The sequence below is a fragment of the Sebastes umbrosus genome, chromosome 10 (assembly GCF_015220745.1).
Source record: "Sebastes umbrosus isolate fSebUmb1 chromosome 10, fSebUmb1.pri, whole genome shotgun sequence".
NCBI lineage: Eukaryota > Metazoa > Chordata > Actinopteri > Perciformes > Sebastidae > Sebastes > Sebastes umbrosus.
Window position 1 is genome coordinate 29,617,894 of NC_051278.1, and position 18,205 is coordinate 29,636,098.

Here is an 18,205-nt window from a genome sequence, read left to right on the forward strand (position 1 = left end):
TAAAAATGTTACTAACACTAATAATTAATTTACTTTTTGATTCTCTTTTGGGAAACAACATTGCGACTTATAAAGTGCTTTAAACCTTTTGTTACTATCATTTGCACAATTTGTTCCTCTCCTGTCAGAAACAGCAGATACAAATGGAAATCTCTGGGCTGTATTAGTTTCTCACTCTAATAGCTGCCAGCAATGAAAGACAGTCTCAAGGCCTGACTGTGATGTGTTCAGGAACATCAAACAGCTGATTATTATGACTCTTCCACAGCTGTCAGGTGCTCTCTATGTAGAGCTCACTTTGTTCTGGATTTGAACAAGAAAAATAACTCTTTTTTCCCGTAACATGTATGAAACATGCCCCTGCAGGTCCTTATGAATGTGTACTTTTTTGTCAGGTCCCTGGCAAAGGAATAGGTCAAAGCACAGGTACGACAGCAGTGCTTTTTACATTCTTTTGTTCAGCTATAAGTTAAAAACAATATCTGATAATCAAAGGATCTCCGTGCGAAAATCATACCTATAAATGCACTCTAGAAAATGTATGACTCGGTGAACCTTATTTCAGTTGCCATGGTGACGTAGAGGGAAAGAGTTTAAAATTATAGATAATGACAGAGGACATGAAATATCTTTGTTGCTCATCCAAAAGGGAGGAACCATAATTGTCTTTATTCAACAATTTTGGAAGCACACCACATACATGAATGCAAAAGGTTATTTTTCAACTGTAAAATATCCTTCTCACTTCATATCTTTGCCATATTTCTTCAATAAGCAAATCTAAGGGATTGTATTAACCCTCTGGGGTCTACGCCATTTTTTTTTGTTGCTATTTTTGGTCCACATGGTTTCCTTTTGTAATAATTAAGATAGAATCTCAACACTGTAATGCACACTCATGACTAATTTCAGGACAAACTGGGGTACCAGCATATGTAAGCTGCAGTGATGTCACATGAATGTATAAATAATTCAAATTACCATAAAGACAAGAGAAAAAAATAATTTAATCTCAGAAATGTATTCAAAGCTCCTTGTCTGTTGCTGGAGAGGACGCTCTTCAGGCTCTTCAGCAGCCTGTTGCTCATCATCACTATAAAACAAATAAAAATCATTAGAAATATTGAAGGTTTGAAATATCAGATCATATAAGCCCAGTAAGTATTTTTGTATTTCACATCTCACACAGTATATGAGGACATATGAGATTGCTTGATAGCTACAGTGTCTGGATTATCACCTGATACCTTGAATAAAATCATAAAACACCTTCTCTGCCCAAATGATCACCAAATGTACAAATGTAAAAAAAACTATTCATGTATATATTTTAATTTTTTTTTCAAATATACTGAAAATAAATGTAAGCCACTTACATCAGCTGGATCAATTCCTCTTGACAAGCCATCTCTTCATCTGCTCCTGATTCTCCTTCATCTTCACTTTCCAGAATAAGTGAACGGCGCTTCGATGCCCGTTTTGAAAAGCAAAAATAAAAATAAAATAGTCGCAAAATCGACAGCTGTTGCTGTGCGCGCAGTTGGTGTGCTCTCCAAAATGTCTCTCCGTGCGTTGTTTTTAGGTTTAGTTGGTTAGGTTTAGGAAAAGATCGTGGTTTGGGTTTAAATAAGTAAGTTTGTTATGTACAATAAGAAGGGACTGCGCAAACAATCCAGCTGCCAAATTCACCCAAATGAAGCAACAATTTGCTTCACATTCAATCTGTACATTTAAAGTATCATGTGTGACATTGGATGTACAGTATAAAATGTTTGGAGTAAACATTTATAGACAAGAAGGAGACCCCAGGGTGGACTCAGAACTTGCCGGAGGGGTTATATAGCCTATCCCATCTGGCCTCGGAACAAGGAAGGAAGGTCCTCAAGGAAGAGCTGTCGGATGTGGCTATAGGGAGAAATCTGGGATACCTCGCTTAGCCTGCTTAGCCTACAACCATATAAAGGGCAGGATATGGATGGATGGATCTGTGGATGTTTGGACATGAAGTTCTTACCTCACTAAATCTGCAGCATTCATCCATGTACTCCTCCAGGCTGTCACTGGTGGCGCTCCTCCTTATAGGCTCCGGCTCAAAGTCATTGCCCGTCACGTCATCGCAGGATCCTCCTAAGCAGGTCTCCTCCTTGAGCTGTCCACACATCTCTTCATCTCCCTCAGGGCTGATTCCTAAAGCCCCACACTGGACCCTATCCATGTCCTCATCTATGTGCAGTTCCACTCTCACAGCTGAACTCAGCTCCTCAGAGTGTATGGACACATCGTCCCGAGTATCCACTGCTTTACTCGTCAGACTACTATCCACCGAGTCCTCTGCTTCTGTAATCTCAGAGCTCTGTGCATATGTGACTAGTTTATCAGGGAGAGTGGTAGAGTCAGAGTTTAGGTTGCAGGAGTTGCAGGAGGACTCCCGACTGTGGACCATGAAGCTCTGCTCAGAGCCTGTCGGGGTGGATGGAGAGTTCGCTCCGCTGGGCAGCTCCACTCCAGAGTCCTCCGACTCAAACTTGTACAACCTCGTCAACTGAGAGTCTGAGAAAATGGCAGAAAGGTAGTCTGAGCCAGACTCCGTCCGAGGTTGTCCGGACTTGTCGTCAAGATTGGAATTCTCCTCAGAGGCTTTGATGGGGTCTGAGATGTCCTGCTCGGAAACCGACACCGTGGAGATGGTGGACGCCGAGTCGTCGGCCATCAGGAGCTTCTCGTGGAAGTTGTTGAAGAGCTTCATTTTGGTCAGGACAACCTCACTGTCCAGCACTGGATCTCTCTCTCCTTTCACTATTAAACAGACAAAGAAATACAGATTTATTGAAATAACTACTTGATTAAGGTTATAGGGATATGCATCATATTGGTTAACCCTAGGAGACCCACATACCCACGTTTAAGAAAGCTGGGAATCTGAAGATTAATTTGAGATGCAGCTCAGCACAGTGTGTCAAGTTCTAGTCATAAATCAGAAATAAACATTAATTAATTAATGAATTAACTCATTCATTAATTCGTTAAAATGAATTGTGAAAGTGTATAAGGGTTTAGAACATTATGATAGAAGTATATGATGGTCATCCCAAAGATCTATTATGTCTCATAAGCTGTTGCAGTAATGTTTGTGTTGATACCATTTGTTGCACAGATTTGGTGCTTAATTTAACCATTTTTTTACCACTCGAGAATTGATCAAATAATCCCTCCAAAATACCACATTCAGACACCAAGACCTTGAGGAACACACACATTTATGTAATTCCTAAACTGTCTAGGGACCCCAGTATGCAGAAATATTCAAACACACTAAAGCATGCATAAAACTGCATGGTTTTTGCCCCAAACTGCATGTGATTATCATAAAGTGGGCATGTCGGTAAAAGGGGAGACTCGTGGGTACCCATAGAACCCATTTTCATTCACATATCTTTAGGGCAGTGGTCATGGGATCCCTTTGAAAATGACCATGCCAGTTTTTCCCTCACTACAATTTAGCCTAACTTTGGAGTGTTATTTAGCCTCCTTCTTGACAAGCTAACATGACATGTCGTCTAGTTTCATATACCGCACCACTATCGTCACTCTAGCTTTAAGACTGAACCCACTACAGCCTCTTAAAGACAGTAATGTCAGTCGGGATCAACGCAAAAATATGTACTTGGTTAAGATTTGGAAACAATTGTGGTCAGTCAAAATAAACCAACGTTGACTGTCGGTATAAAACATGAAACGAACAGTGTTCTCCCATGTCAAAGTCCCATGTTCTGTTGACCCTACGACTGCTAGAGGTCCTGAGTTATTGGGCCTTCAGTGAAACGACTGATGCTGCTGTTTTTCTTGAGAGAACAGTGTCCCCCATCTGCATACATGGCCCTCCAGTTTTCACACAGCCTGAAATGTCTCTGATATGCCTCAAAGGAAACAAAAGGCCTTGAAATACTTGAGGTTAAGCCAAAGTGTAGCTTAGGGCTGCCAGAGAGTGGATTTGCTTGACCTAAGGTATTTCACCCATAATCAAATTATATAATACCTGCAGAGCATCAAATACCAATGCTTTGTCACGGCCATCGCGTGTGATACCGCCGCACAAGGCAGCCGATCGTTTGTGTCCCGTGTTCACAACACCAAGTCACATTTTCACTGTACAAACGTGGTACTTTTAAGCCCAACCATGTTGGTTTTGTTGCCTTGAACCTACGCAAGTGTTTTTGTTTAATTCACAACACTGAGCACGTGTTTACTGCGACAGAAAAGTGACGCCGAGTGGTCTGACAAAGCGTATGTGAGGAGTTGGGATGAGAACTTGTTGGATGTACTATAATTAATTTTAATGGCTTTTAAGAACAAAATGAAAGACTGTAGAAGCGCAGGTATTTCAACCATTCTGTCAACTGGTTAATTCTGGACTGTATCCAGACTTTTGACTATGTATGGACCACATGCACCATCAAAAAGACTGAACCCTTGAAGACTGGTGTTTATTTAATCCTGCATTCTTTAACTCAAATACCACAGGACCCACACAATGTGTCCCACCTGTCCAACTTTGATCTGAAGCCCCAGTTAAGACCATTACAGGGAGCAGTCATATGTGTCCTCTCCTCTTTCTCACTGTGGGCAATTTGATATGTCTTTTTTCCTACCTTCTAACCTTTGAATTTTAAGAAAAAAGACAAAAAGAATTCCCTCGGAAAATGCGGGGGCCCTGCTTGACTTTAGGGTTTGTTATATTTTTATAGTTTGATACTGCAGCTAAGCAGCATCTTTGGAAGAATATAATTCCAGAGTGCTATATCACCCCTTATCCATAATGGAGGTTGGGCAACTTCCTGCAGGGTAAATTGGAGATTTTGCTGAGGCAAATATGAGATTAAGAGTTCTTTGAAGTGGTAAATCCGACGCTTTTATCCTCTCTGAGGGGAACTCTGGAGGAGGGAGTCCTTGGAGGGGAATTTTTTTCCAAAGCATATTGTGAGAATCTGAATGGAAGTGGAACTCTTTGGTTTACTGATAATACACACAGCAAAGCAAAAGTAGCAAATGCAGTGTGAATGTGGACAATCAGATGATTCAGAGGGGATGTTGTGATTATGAAGGGTGGAGGCCTCCACTGAATGATGAATGATTTAACAAGCAATTAGCTAGAAATAGGATGTTAGCTGATTGGAACTGATTGGAGGGGTTTTAAATTTTGATTGTAACTCGGCACAACTGAAAATCTCAAAATGTGAAATATCTTTAAATTTGATTAATACGAGTCAATCACTCAACGAAATAGCCACACACCCGTAGTTCCTAGAAAAACACCACTGTTTTTATTACCGTGTTGTTGAAGAGGAGCAGCTCTGCCAATTAAAGCACTAATACTACAGTGTTTGGTAGTGCCATATCAGCTTCTAAAGGCTGTGAACCAGGTCTCTTCCCTTGCTAAACAAGGTCTGTGTTTTCCCACTGTGGTGCAACACAAAAACAAAGAGATTTTTTTTTACTTAAAAAACAGAGTAAAGTGCACTTTCCCTGTTTTCATACAGTGCTTATGTACGGTCAGAATCTAAAGCTCAAACTATTCAAATAACAAATGACCACAACGAATAATGGATGTGCACATCATGAAATAATGTATCACTCTCCTCCTAAATCAATAGCATGGGTTCATCAATCAAACGCGATAATATGACACATTTACCTGACAAAGACCTCTGGTAGCCATGTGAATTGACCCTTCCTAAGTCCCACCCCTGTTTGCTCTATGCTCCAATAACAGTTAAGCAAGCTTGGAACCCAGCAGAACCTTGGTCTACTTTTTGAATTTCTCATTCATTCAAGCAAATTGCACGTGTTTGAGACGTGTGCAAAAAAGTCAGTACAATAACTACTTGCACACGTCTTGCTGATCAAAATTATGCAAAATGATTCGTTCAATTATCAAAATCTGTCAGACATAGATGTATATTTCATAAATTTCTATGGCGAGGAGGTACAATTTGTCGTTTTTGAACTGAACTACTGCAGGTTTTTCATTGTTTTCATTGTTCACTGTATACGACTTTACAGTACACGTAACACATTGCTACACAAATAAATGTACTGTATACAGTACATACAAATGTGTATATCCTGTATTTGACCTACTGTTGAAATGAAAATCTAAAAGCTCAGTGTGATACACAACAGCATTCAGCTAGACAAATTCTGGTATAGTACAGTAAGCAGTCAGTGTCAACAAAAAGTAGAACAAAACAGAGATTCGTATATTAGAAACATTTCCAGGGTTTGAATGTCGTACCAGTACGGTTCACATGATGACAAAACAACTTGTCATTTTGGTACCGTTGGCCAGTTTACTGACTGACACTAACATGAATGAAGTGTTTTGGCTGAGTTACTACCTTTTGCAAACATGCAATATAGTTGTGATGTCCCATCAAACAGTTGTGACAACAGTTTCGATAAAAGACACAGTTAAGGCTATTTCGAAAAATGAGCCAAAGTGATTGAGAAAAACTGTAAATTGGAGAACTTGTTGGAATATTCACAGCAATTACTGAAAAGCCATCATTAGATGTGATAGTTAATCACTGGATTATAGCACACATTGTATTCCCTACATATGCTTTGCAGCGCATACAAACATAGAATTTCCACTCTCTTGACGCTCCAACTGAATCAAATTGTGGCCTCATCAAGGCAGAGATGATGCCCTGTATATATTTTCTTTGCTTACTATGAATGTCTATAACGTTTATATTAAAATTTCTATTCTATTAATCTGCTTATGCCACATGCAGAATTTTCTTTTTAGATGTCTCAATTTTAAGCTGTTGACTCCCAAAACAAACTCTCTTCTGTGTGGACTAGAAAACTCATTTCCTGTTTTTGCCGAATGCTGGGGAAAAAATAGAAGAATGCATACAGCTATTTCCATTGTCGCTTCAGCAGGTCACCACTGAGGCTTATTGTCTTTTCCAATGACCTCACTGTACTGGCTGAAGCCCATTGTGTGTTTATGTCCATGGTAGCCTGAATCAGTGTTTACTGTCTCTTGTGCAACACCGCTGAAGCCACTCAAAGCCGGAGTGTGATGTAAAAGGATCTAGAGTGACCAGCAATGCAAACAATAGTCCTGAAATGCAAAATGCTTCCAGCTGACGGAGGAATAGATAAAGATAAAGAAGCTGTTGCATTATTCATTCATAAAAACCTTTTGCTTAGATTCCTGCTGTTTTTCTCCAGAACTCTTCTGCTAGAAACTTATTTCTACAGATATTTCTATAGAGTTCAACTGTGGAGAACTTTAACATGCTAATTTTCACCAACTGCAAACTGTTAATTGTAATATGGTGATGTAAAAATCTGCCAATATATCGTTATCAGATCTTTTTCTCTTCTTTTTTTTTGAGCTCTAAAATTGAGTAAGCTAATATCATATCTATGTTGCAACATCCAGTTTAATATAAAGTTCCTCTATTGGAGTATAAACTGCTCAACAAAAGACAGGCAGAATGGTCAGCCCAGTCGCCAGGAAAAAAAACACTGGCATGTAGTTTCTGTAACATTAAATGTGGATGTTTAATGTTTGTTTTTTTAACGTGGACGTTTTTGCATTCGGGCAGAGCAAGTGATGTAGTGTATGGAGCGACTGTTATTGAAAGGTGGCATAATAACGAGTATAAAGAGCAAGAAAGTCCACTAAAGATGTGGTGGATTGGGTCTGCTCGTGTCCTGTGTGAAAGCAAAAGTACACGGTGAGTTTACGCTTGTTACGTATCGTTGTTACGCTTGTTGCCTAACGATATATAAGAAAATCCGCTAAGGGCGGTCGTTGTTTATTTTAGTTACGCTGTCAGGCTTGTTATGTTACGGCCCAGCCAGACAGCCCGCATGAACAGCGCGTGGTGGCTGCATGATTAACGCGTCGGGTGTACAACACTGTCCTGCACATATTTCAGAATAAAAGCCATGTGTTAACAAATGAAGGAATTCTGTCCACAGAAAAAAACGCTTGAGGGATTTTATTTTGAAATGAAAGCTAGTAGTGTTGATTTAAAATAAGTCTTTACTTTTTTTCACAGATACAGACATTGAAACTGTAGTAATGTTGCTGATATGATGTCAATATACAGTCAATAGATCACTTTCAATGTCTGTTGTTGCTGTGAACCGCGCGCCGCTCACGTCAAAAATAGACAAGACGCGCGTCTCACGCCGGCAGTGTGGCTGCTCTAACCTGTTAACACGGACGCCGAAATAAAAAACAACAGGTAACGCAGCCGCCACGCGCTCCTGAGGTTCCTGTTGTGGACGAGGCTTTACATCGTTACGTTATGTTGTTACATTATTATTTTAACACAAACAATGATCTTTTTTCTAACCTTAACCAAGTAGTTGTGTTGCCTAAACCTAACCGATCACAACATTAACCACAGTCATTGTGCATTTCTGCAAGCATGATACGAGGCTGATATGAAACTTATTTTTGGTTTAGAAACGTCGACATTCAACGTATCCAGTGGTTTGCAGAAACGTACACTGCCAACATTTTTTCTGGCAACTGGGGCTGAGAATGATTTACAGTCAGTGAAATGTGACAATGGTACACATCTCTTGATGGCCAGATGGCAATGAAGCTAAGTAGCTTGCTAACAGACAATTGGCAAGTAATCTTGGGAAACGTTACTGTTATTTCAACAACATTTAGCCATATTCCTGACTGACATCATTTGGGAAAACAGGCTCCAGTAATATACCATATAGCTAAGCAAGTTAGCAATAACTTTACAAGATCAGATGAAAACACGTTTATGTGTTGAAAAGCAGTCTTTGTTGTTTCTTTAGATTTTAGCAGATAACCAATTCATTGATATGAATTTTAACTTTTGGATTTGCAGACACAGTATGTATGGCTTTAAATCACTTGCTTTAAGGTGCAAACTAATAGACTAAAATAGCAGGTGCAACTAATTTAAGTACAACTACATCACCACTATGAATGAAAGTAACTAAAGATGACGCCTCTCAAAGTTTAACTGTACTGTCACATTGAAGACATCATTTAAACATGTTGACAGGACTGTAAACCCTGAGGGGAGATAGAAAGACTTAACGCCCCTGTCCAGCGTCTCCAGCAGCAGCTCCTGATAATCTCATAATTGGCTGTCTGAAGACAGCATCCAGCCAGTTGTGTAATCAGTGTGTCAGGAGAGCTGCTGTGGTTCACACACAGCCTGGAGATAGAGGGATTAAGAAGGTCGTGGAGCAGCAGCAGCAGTGATAACATGTAACAGTAACTGGCATGTACTGCAGGAAGGCGTGGACAGAAAATAAACAGCTTTACTCAGATATGTTTGGTATTTTCAAAGTAATCTATACACTACATGTAATTGTGCTCAAGGCCTTGAGGTCAATAAATCAACCTGAATACTGTCAAGAAGTAATGCAGCAATATCTTACTACAGCATTTAATAAAAAATACTTACAGTGTCAGAAGCTGGGCTTTTACACTTTGCTAAGAGCTGAGGAATAGTTAAAAGTCTATATTTAACCAAAACCACAATGCTGCTCTGACCAAACTAGCCAAAACCTAATCCTACTGCCGTGTTCACACCAAACACGAAGCAAACTACATACAAAGTCAATGCAAAGAAGCGTTGAGCATTATACCTTAATTTAGGGTTCATACCGCTGTAGTAAACCAGATTAATTCAGCCGACGTGTGACTTGCTAGATACAGTACAGTGAATTTCACCGAGCTGCATGCATCTCCAGACAATGTTAAAAACCACGACACAGCAGCGTTTGGTTTTCCGACGTATCTGGGACTTCAACAACATGTATACAAAGCAGAAACAGCGGTTATTTCAGCCATGATTGATGAAACGTAGTTGGTATCTCCACGAAGGGAGCGTCTAAACACAAATGATCCTGCGGTCAAACTTGCGTGAATAAATTTGGTGTGAGCACAGCAAAACTACACATGGGACGCAAGACACGAATTCGGGTCTCCGGTGTCCAAGCCCTGGTCTTTGTATAAGAACATCACAAATTGTAGACTGGGAAAATCATTGCCAATGAACGTAATCCAGACAGCAATCAGGATTCCTTCAAATGGATTTGGAAAAACCATTTAATAGCATATAATTATATAATTTAGGGAGTTGGGATTGCTTAAATCATAACAAAGGTTAAGGGCCCAAGATGTGATTACAGTACAAAACTATATCTTGCATGTAGTCTGCAAGTAAAGTCCACATCAAGTAAAGTCCACAGCCTTAGTATTTCTTTATTTCATATCTTCTTTGTTCAAGAAAACAGCAAGCTGCTATATAAACCTCATGAGCTCAAGTCTGGTAGAGGAAGTGTGAAGAGACCCAGACAAAACTCCTGACTTATCACCGTGGCGTCATTTATATACTGAGATTCTAGGGAGTCACTTACACACACATTTCTGTTTTTATGATTGTCTGTGACTTTACCCTCAGGCCAGTTGAGATTGAGGCCCCCGGGCAGTGAGTGATCCATCCTTGCTCCCATCATGGATCACAGACAGCAGAAAAGCTGTCATCAATAGATTTTCTGACTGTGAGGGATGAGCAAACGTCAATGAAACTACTGCACTACAGATGCCTTTCTTCCTCACAGCTGTTGAACATGTACTAACAAGCAGGTAAACCCTGCCAGAATATGTACAGCTGCTTCATTCAGGTGTTAGGTTTGGGAAAGATTGCGGTAACGGTTAAAAACAAAACAAGACAATAGGCCTTTTCACACCAAGTCTGAAAATAAATAATTCGATAAATATGTGAAACCACTTTCTATTTGGCTACAAGACCCTTAATATTTGTATGTTTTATAATATTTTTGTCTAGTGTAATGTAGCCTACCCCTGGCTCTTTTGTTATTGTTCTGTTTGGCTACTATCCCCTGTATACTGAATTATGTTCTTTTGTTTAATAAAGAAAGAAAGTAGAGATGAGTAGCCAACTAGTGTACAATAACATGATGCCGTGGGTTGGTTTTCCTCCTCTCCTCCCCAGTTTTTTGAGTCACCAGCCGCCGCTGGTGCAGAATGGTCCATTGTGAACATAATTCATGGGGATACTGCTGGTCTGTATAAGCTGCGGCTGTGTAGAAGTCATCTGTGGTGTCTCTGTGTCCAAATCATCTTTTCTCAATTAACAGAGGAAGCTGATCTATTCTCAGTGACTGAATAAGAAACCAGGAATGTGGAAATTGAAAAAAAAAAAACCATCAGATGAGAATGTGAAAGCTCTGAAATCATTAAATGACTTATATATTCTGGTACAAGCAGACTAACAAACGACTGTTTCTTGCCACCTCTATTATCGTTTTCTTGTGTAGTTTTTCTAGTCTGTTTCTGTGAATCACCAGCAGACAACAAGAAGGAGAGCGAGCTGACTTTAATTACACGCTGAAGTCATCCCGCCGACTCAGCTGTGAAATCTGACTTCTTGCTATTGTGATACAATCCCATTCCTTCCCTACAATCCTCTCTACATAACCACCGTCAGCCGGACAGGTGTCGGCCTCCGGAAACCAGCTGTCCTCATCCCCTCCCAAACAACACAAACACATATTCTATCCTGTAATTGTCTACACGGGCTGACTCAGCCTATTTCCAGTCTTTGTGCTCAACTAAGATCCCCAAACATATGATTACAGACAGTCCCCCCCCCCACCCCACCACCACTCCGGATTCATCCTTAAGCCTCTTTTCTGTCTGAAAACGTCCTTCAGCCGTTTCCTATCATATTCATTTCACATTCCAGGCATTGTCATTTAAGTGAGTCCCTGACAAAGTCAGAGTTTTTCAGGACTAAAGGTGGTAAGTGGATTGCCCTGTTGCCCTCTTTGATGGACACCATTAGAACAAAGCTCTAAGCTTCCTGGAGGGCTGGAGAGAAAACTCAGCCTGCATCCAGGGCTTGAAGGGGGTTAGAAGTCCAGGGTGCCCAACATTTTTGAAAGTTTGGCGAAAAGCTGTGATTTTTTCATCTTCAATTTCGTTTCTGGAGTAGAACTCGAAAACTATTTAACTTAAGAACTTCAAATTTGGTATGATGGTTGACAGTGTGGGCTAGTTGTGCCTTTGGGGGGTTAGAAGTCCAGGGTGCCCAACATTTTAGAATTTTTTCCAAAAGGGCAAAGCCTTCTTTGGGGTCAAGAAGTGAGCGGGGGTATGTGAGCCATGCTCACTCTTGCCTTTTTTTATTGTAGCGTTCTCAGTTGTGAAACAGAAAATGTTCCCATATACTCAGAATATTCGCCTGATTCCCATTCACCAGATCTGAGAAAGCACCGTGGAGGTGTCTCAGCTCATCTAAATACCACAAATCAGTCATTCGTACCCTCAAATTACTTCATTAATTCCGTCAAATGAATGCAAGGTAGAGCAAACACACATCTTGCTTCCAAGCAAATAAGTGCCCATGGCCTTTTTACTTATTGTGCATCAAAGTGTTACATGACCTTAAAGCTTCAGTAGGCAACCATTTTTTTTGGCAGTATATTTTTGTCATCATTGGGCAAAAATCCCATAATAACCTTTCAGCATATTGTAATTCAAGTGTTCTGAGAGAAAACTAGACTTCTGCACCTCCTCATGGCTCTGTATTCAGGCTTTAGAAAATCTAGGCCGTGACGGGAGACTTTGACCAATCACAGGTCATTTCAGAGAGCGAGCGTTCCTATTGGCTGTGCTCTGGCTGATCTCAGCATGGCTGCTGGGTCACAAACTTTCTCATTTTACAGCTAAACCGTACACTACAAGATGATTCTGAAAACATTTGAGGAAAGAAATAGGCATTACAGTAACAGAATATTGATTCATATTTGATCAGCGCTGCCTAGTTTGACCGCTTGGTCGGAGTTTGCGTGATTGACAGCCGGCTCTCATAGAGAAACTATATTTCTTTGAAGCGGAGAGTTTGTGGATTACATCACAAGAAGCCTATCACAAAAGAAGCTTTTTCTGCAAAGCAATCTGTTACCCCTATAAAATAAATATGTTTTAAGAGACAAACATAGGCTTCACCTGCAACTGCAGACGGGTGCCGTCCGGCTGCCTGACAGATTTTAGGAGGTTTTCTGAGATTTTCGGAAGGCTTTTTGAGGCACCGCATGCAGGCACGTGTAAGCCCTCGGGCTAAACAGTTGGCTCAGTTGGCCTCTCACATCCAGAGCACAAAAGGTCATAAACAGGCTGGGACAAGACGGTTATTTTTTACAGCCCAGGTGGGTTATAGGTGTGTCAGCCCGCTGTTAGCACTCTGGGTGGTCAGTGGTCAAGTCTGACCGCTGATGTGCTGGGCTGCAGTCAAGAGTTTTTGAGTAGAAGGGCCAACGAGTGGCTAGTTTTGGGAGCGTCGGCTCCAGCACCCCCTCCGCGACCCTGAACGGGATAAGCGGTTACAGATGATGGATGGATGGTACTTATAGGCTCTGAGTCCAAAGCAGCATCATGTTCTGGTGCTCTATTAGGAGCTTGAACAAGTGACATTAAGCAGATGCGTGATAAGGTGGTACACACCATGAAACCAGTACACTCATCTCTCAACACATGGCCCAGCTTGGATGCCTACTCTGTTTTCTCCACCTCTCTCTTGACCGTGGCGTCATCAACCTTAAGGATGATACCAAGACGCCTTCCCTTTATCAAAGTTAACGGGGGGGTCACCATACTTGGAAACCATTAAGATAAGGCAAGAATGTGCAAGAGCACTGTAACTCAAGTCAAATCGCCTTCGACTAATTTCCTCTGATATTTTAGAGTTTGACTTCCCATCACTCTAAAATACAGGATTATACTGAAGGAGTTTAAGCAGACAATTTACTCCCATTTTTTTGACACATGACTCAACGAGGCCCGTATACTGTATATACCCACTTTCAAGGTGCTTTCACATCAAGCATATTTGGGGAAATACACTGAGACTGGTTCAGTTTATTTAATTTGGTTAGGTGTGGAAAAAAAATATTGAAAAATGCAAGGGTTTATAGGCGCAAGAACACAGATGTGAACATATCCAATATAACAAATGGCCTGACTACAAGCAAAGTCCTGAATTCAAAATTGTACTGAAGGAAAGCTAAACCAGTAGTAGCAAGATAGATAGATAGATAGATAGATAGATAGATGTACTTTATTGATCCCAAATTGGGAAAGTAATGTGCAGCAGCAGCAGGTTATCCAAGCAATGTATAAGAACAGTACATAAAATGTACATGTCAACACTAGTATGTCAAAGAAAAGAGTTTAGTCGTGCAGTCTGAGAATCTTGTATTTCCAGTTTTGGGTATTTTATATCAGCTGAAGAAGGAAGGAAAGAATGGGAAAAAAGAACAGAATAAAAGAAAAGTAGAAAGGACAGATGGAAGAAATAGAATATTTGATACGGTTTCTTAATTATGAGCTTGTCTTAATGTAGAGCAATCAACTACTGTTTCCCAGGTCAAGATGAACTTTCAGTCGGTTGCAGGATGTGAAATATGTCATCAAAACCGTAGCTTTCTGTCTCATCCGTGATATCCATTCATGCTCTCTTCCATTGTTATCTCCTAATGCAATCTTTCAACTATTCATCTGTAGTCTGTGCTGTCTAAAACATCGCTACGAAAAGCTTCTATCTGCATCTGTTCCACAGGACGTAGTAAACGCACCAAACATCTTTAACTGCCTCCTTGTCGAGTGAATCTCTCAACCCTCCTTGACAATCAGTGGGTGGAACCCTACTCTTCTGACACATATGTGTCACACATGACATATTTACTTCTTTACTCATCTCTGAATAATGTCTGACAATCCACAGAAATCCACTGAATCTGCCTCAGCGTTGCATATTTCAGGTATGAGTCACCTAATGATGATCAGAGAGGGCAGATTTATTGAAACGTTCCTGGTTTCTTCTTTACTTTACTGCAGTCTCGTGAAACAAAGAACATCCGATCTTGATGTTATGTATGTTACAGTTTGGAGAAAGGCAGTGTATTCTCATACGGCTCCCCCAGACAATACCCCGCTCCCTCCTGAACCTAAACAGCAACACTGTCCACAATGTAAGTATTACGTTAACAAAGGCCCCTCTTCTTCCTACTCTGAGTAACATGGTGAGCAATGTGACTGCTGTCAGGCAGAGAGCGGAGAGGGGCTCCCACACAGCTGCAACAATGAGCAGATTTATCATCTCTCCCACGACAAGACGCCCGGAGGATTTGCTGCTTGGCAGGTGTGGAGGCTCATACTGTAAATAAGCTTATGGTGATATCTGAACGAGGCTCGCGCGTGGAATGCAAAGCAACCTGACGCCAAGATTAGAAAGGCAAGAGGGATGTACTCAGTACACTACACTCAGTGTAGTGTAGTGTTGCTTGTCTGGGAGCGAGAGAGAGTTTTCACAAACTCAACACAGACATAGCTGAATATATCATCACTCTTCAGACACATGCTGTAATATAGAAGTTACATCCCTTAAAGCTCTACATTGGTAATGGATCAAATGTGTAATGTGAAAGGGGGTTGCTCGTAGTGAGGAAACCAGAGAGAATTATCAGCTCTGCTGTCCCCCGTCAGCTCTTTGGAGCTCTTTAAAGCTTCAGTAGGCAGTATGTTTTTGGCATCATTGGGCAAAAATTCCATAATAACCTTCATATTGTAACCTGCATATTGTAATTCAAGTGTTCTGAGAGAAAACTAGACTTTTGCACCTCCTCATGGCTCTGTTTTCAGGCTTTAGAAAATCTAGCTCGTGACGGAAGACTTTGGCCAATCACAGGTCATTTCAGAGAGAGAACGTTCCTATTGAGCATTGCTATTGGCTGTGCTCCGGCTGGTGGGCGGTGCTTGGTATTTCTTCAGCTTGATCTCAACATGGCTCACAACCTTTCTCATTTTACAGCTAAACAGTACACTACAAGATGTTTCTGAAAACATTTGAGGAGAGAAATAGGCATTAAAGTAACAGAATATTGATTCATATTTGATCAGCGCTGCCTAGTTTGACCGTTTGATCGGAGTTTGCGAGTGATTGACAGCCGGCTCTCATAGACGGAAGCTGGACGACAACCTCCAAATCAGCTCAGAATGCTTGTTTTCCTCCGGCCTGTGAAATCTTGCAGATGCCGTTAGGAGCACCGGAGGACACAAAGGCACATGATTATTTTCAGGTTAACTGTTTCATGTACTACTCTCAGGATATAGCGACCGTTTTATAAAAATAACTTTTTTTAATCATAATTGCTCCATTTCTACCCACTTTAACCTCTTTTAGCTCATTGTTTTGCCCCAAATGGTAAAATGTGTATGCATTGATCATATGACTAGATGTCATGGCTGTCATGTTCAGGCTGTGTGAAAGGCGTTGCCCGCAATGACAAACCCACAGAGAATTATCAACAAGTCTGCAGTTTTTATATAGCTTTTAGCCACTTTGAGCTAATTGTTTTGGTTTTCCAGTCGGAAAACGTGATGTTTGTTTCAGTCTCAGCATTCTCATCAACCCTGTTTCCAGCAGCAGGCAGCTGTTTTCAGAGGAAAAGCTCTGATAAACCCACCCTGCACTACCTGCTCAACACCAGGCAGAACACAGTGGAGCATTTAGCAGCGAAAGAGTCTAGAGGAGTGTGAATATTGATCAAACAGGACTTCAAATGAGTTACTTTGCTTGTGGCTGGGTATGTAACTAATTATTTGCTAACACATTATAGCCATAACAACTTTATAAGGTGATAATATATCAGCTTTCAGCTTGTTCTGCTGCCTCCAAGTGCCCAGAACAACGAATACAACTTTAAAATCTATCTAATCTGCTGCAATTAATAAATTACACTACTCTCCTGTTACAGTAGACACATGGAGGAGGAGGTATAGGCCTACATGAGTTTTATATGTCTGTTTTGTCAGTTCAACCAGACCACACACAGTATTTACAGCTTTTGATTTTCATTAAAATCACATTGTTAAAAAACTAAATGAAAAGTTTTATGATCAGCAGCCAAGTGAAGATGAAGAATTGGGTCTTAAAAGTTCCTCCTGGAAGTTTATTGCCCTTTAGAAAGAAAAATGAATCCAATTAAACTCTTATTAAAGCGACTGAGTCAAATGATGGAGCTGCTAATCTCACTTAATTAACCAACTACAGATTTGCTTCCCATCAAAGGGTTCCCTGTAGACCCACAGCTAAATCAGTTCTGAGGGTTTTTCACACTTCGTCTACTCAATTAAAATGTCATCACAGAGGCCTGCAGAGTGCTATTCATCCTTCTGCTTACTGAGACCGATGCCTTGATCAGAGAGAGAGATCAGAGAGGTAAATCAAAACACACCCTGTGACTGCCTACTGCTGCATCTCATCTCACAGGAGACACAAATTAGAAGCTGGTGGAGAAATTGAAACCACTAACTGCCATGGAAAGACACAGAAGAAGATAGAAGGTAACTGTACCTTTCCTCCAAGGAGCCAGGAGGGAGAATGACTTCTGCCAGCTGATGACCAGCCCAGTCTTTTTCTTCTTCACACTCATATTTCCTGTGACAATCCCTGAGGTTGAGGACAATTCAAATATAGTGAGGTTGAAAAAAAGAAGCAAAACTTCCTTAGAGATTCCTCATGCTGTTTTTTAAAGAGGTTGCCTTGAAGTTCAGTTGAGAAAAAGGCGTCTGTTGTTGTGGGGGGATTCAGCGTGGAGGTTGTCCTCCGGCAGGGTCATGATACCTGGTCATGATAGATACGTTTCCTAGACTGCTGGACAGCCTGAGTGTGTGAGTGTGAGTGTTGTGAGAGCTCCAGCTGAGACAAGTAAAAGGGGGCTGGGCTCCACTCAGAGCAATGAGAGGAGGAGGAGGAGGAGGAGAAGGAGGAGTTGCAGCCAGCCAGAATGAGAGAGGTGGAGGAGGGAAAAGTCCAAGAGGAAGACCGAGGTTTACACTCAGCCTGAAGGCGAACAGGGAGCAACAAGAGCTGGAGGAAAGCGGGAATGGTTTAAGAGGGAGGACGATGTTCCACTGAGATTTTAAATCCCCATTCACATCAATCACAGCTTCAAATTTAAGACACATTGAATGACACTGATTAGCCATAACATTAAGACCACTGAGAGGTGAAGTGAATAACTTTGACTATCTCGTTGTGATAGAACCTGGCAGTGGGGGGGAAATATTAGACAGCAAGTGCACATTTTGAATTTT

At 41.0% G+C, this 18,205-nt stretch overlaps 1 protein-coding gene across 1 annotated transcript in view; it reads right to left on the bottom strand.

Annotated features, from left to right (window-relative positions):
- si:ch211-250c4.3 (uncharacterized protein LOC100535981 homolog) overlaps positions 1-17,794 on the bottom strand; it is a 35,935-nt gene extending 18,141 nt beyond the window's left edge. Inside the window, exons 1-2 of the mRNA XM_037783389.1 lie at positions 17,463-17,794; positions 2,015-2,796 (exon numbers count right to left, since the gene is read on the bottom strand). Coding sequence (XP_037639317.1) covers positions 2,015-2,796; positions 17,463-17,541 — 861 coding nt within the window. The 5' untranslated portion in view covers positions 17,542-17,794. The remainder of the gene's footprint in view (positions 1-2,014; positions 2,797-17,462) is intronic.
- Between the last annotated feature and the right edge of the window lie 411 nt (positions 17,795-18,205).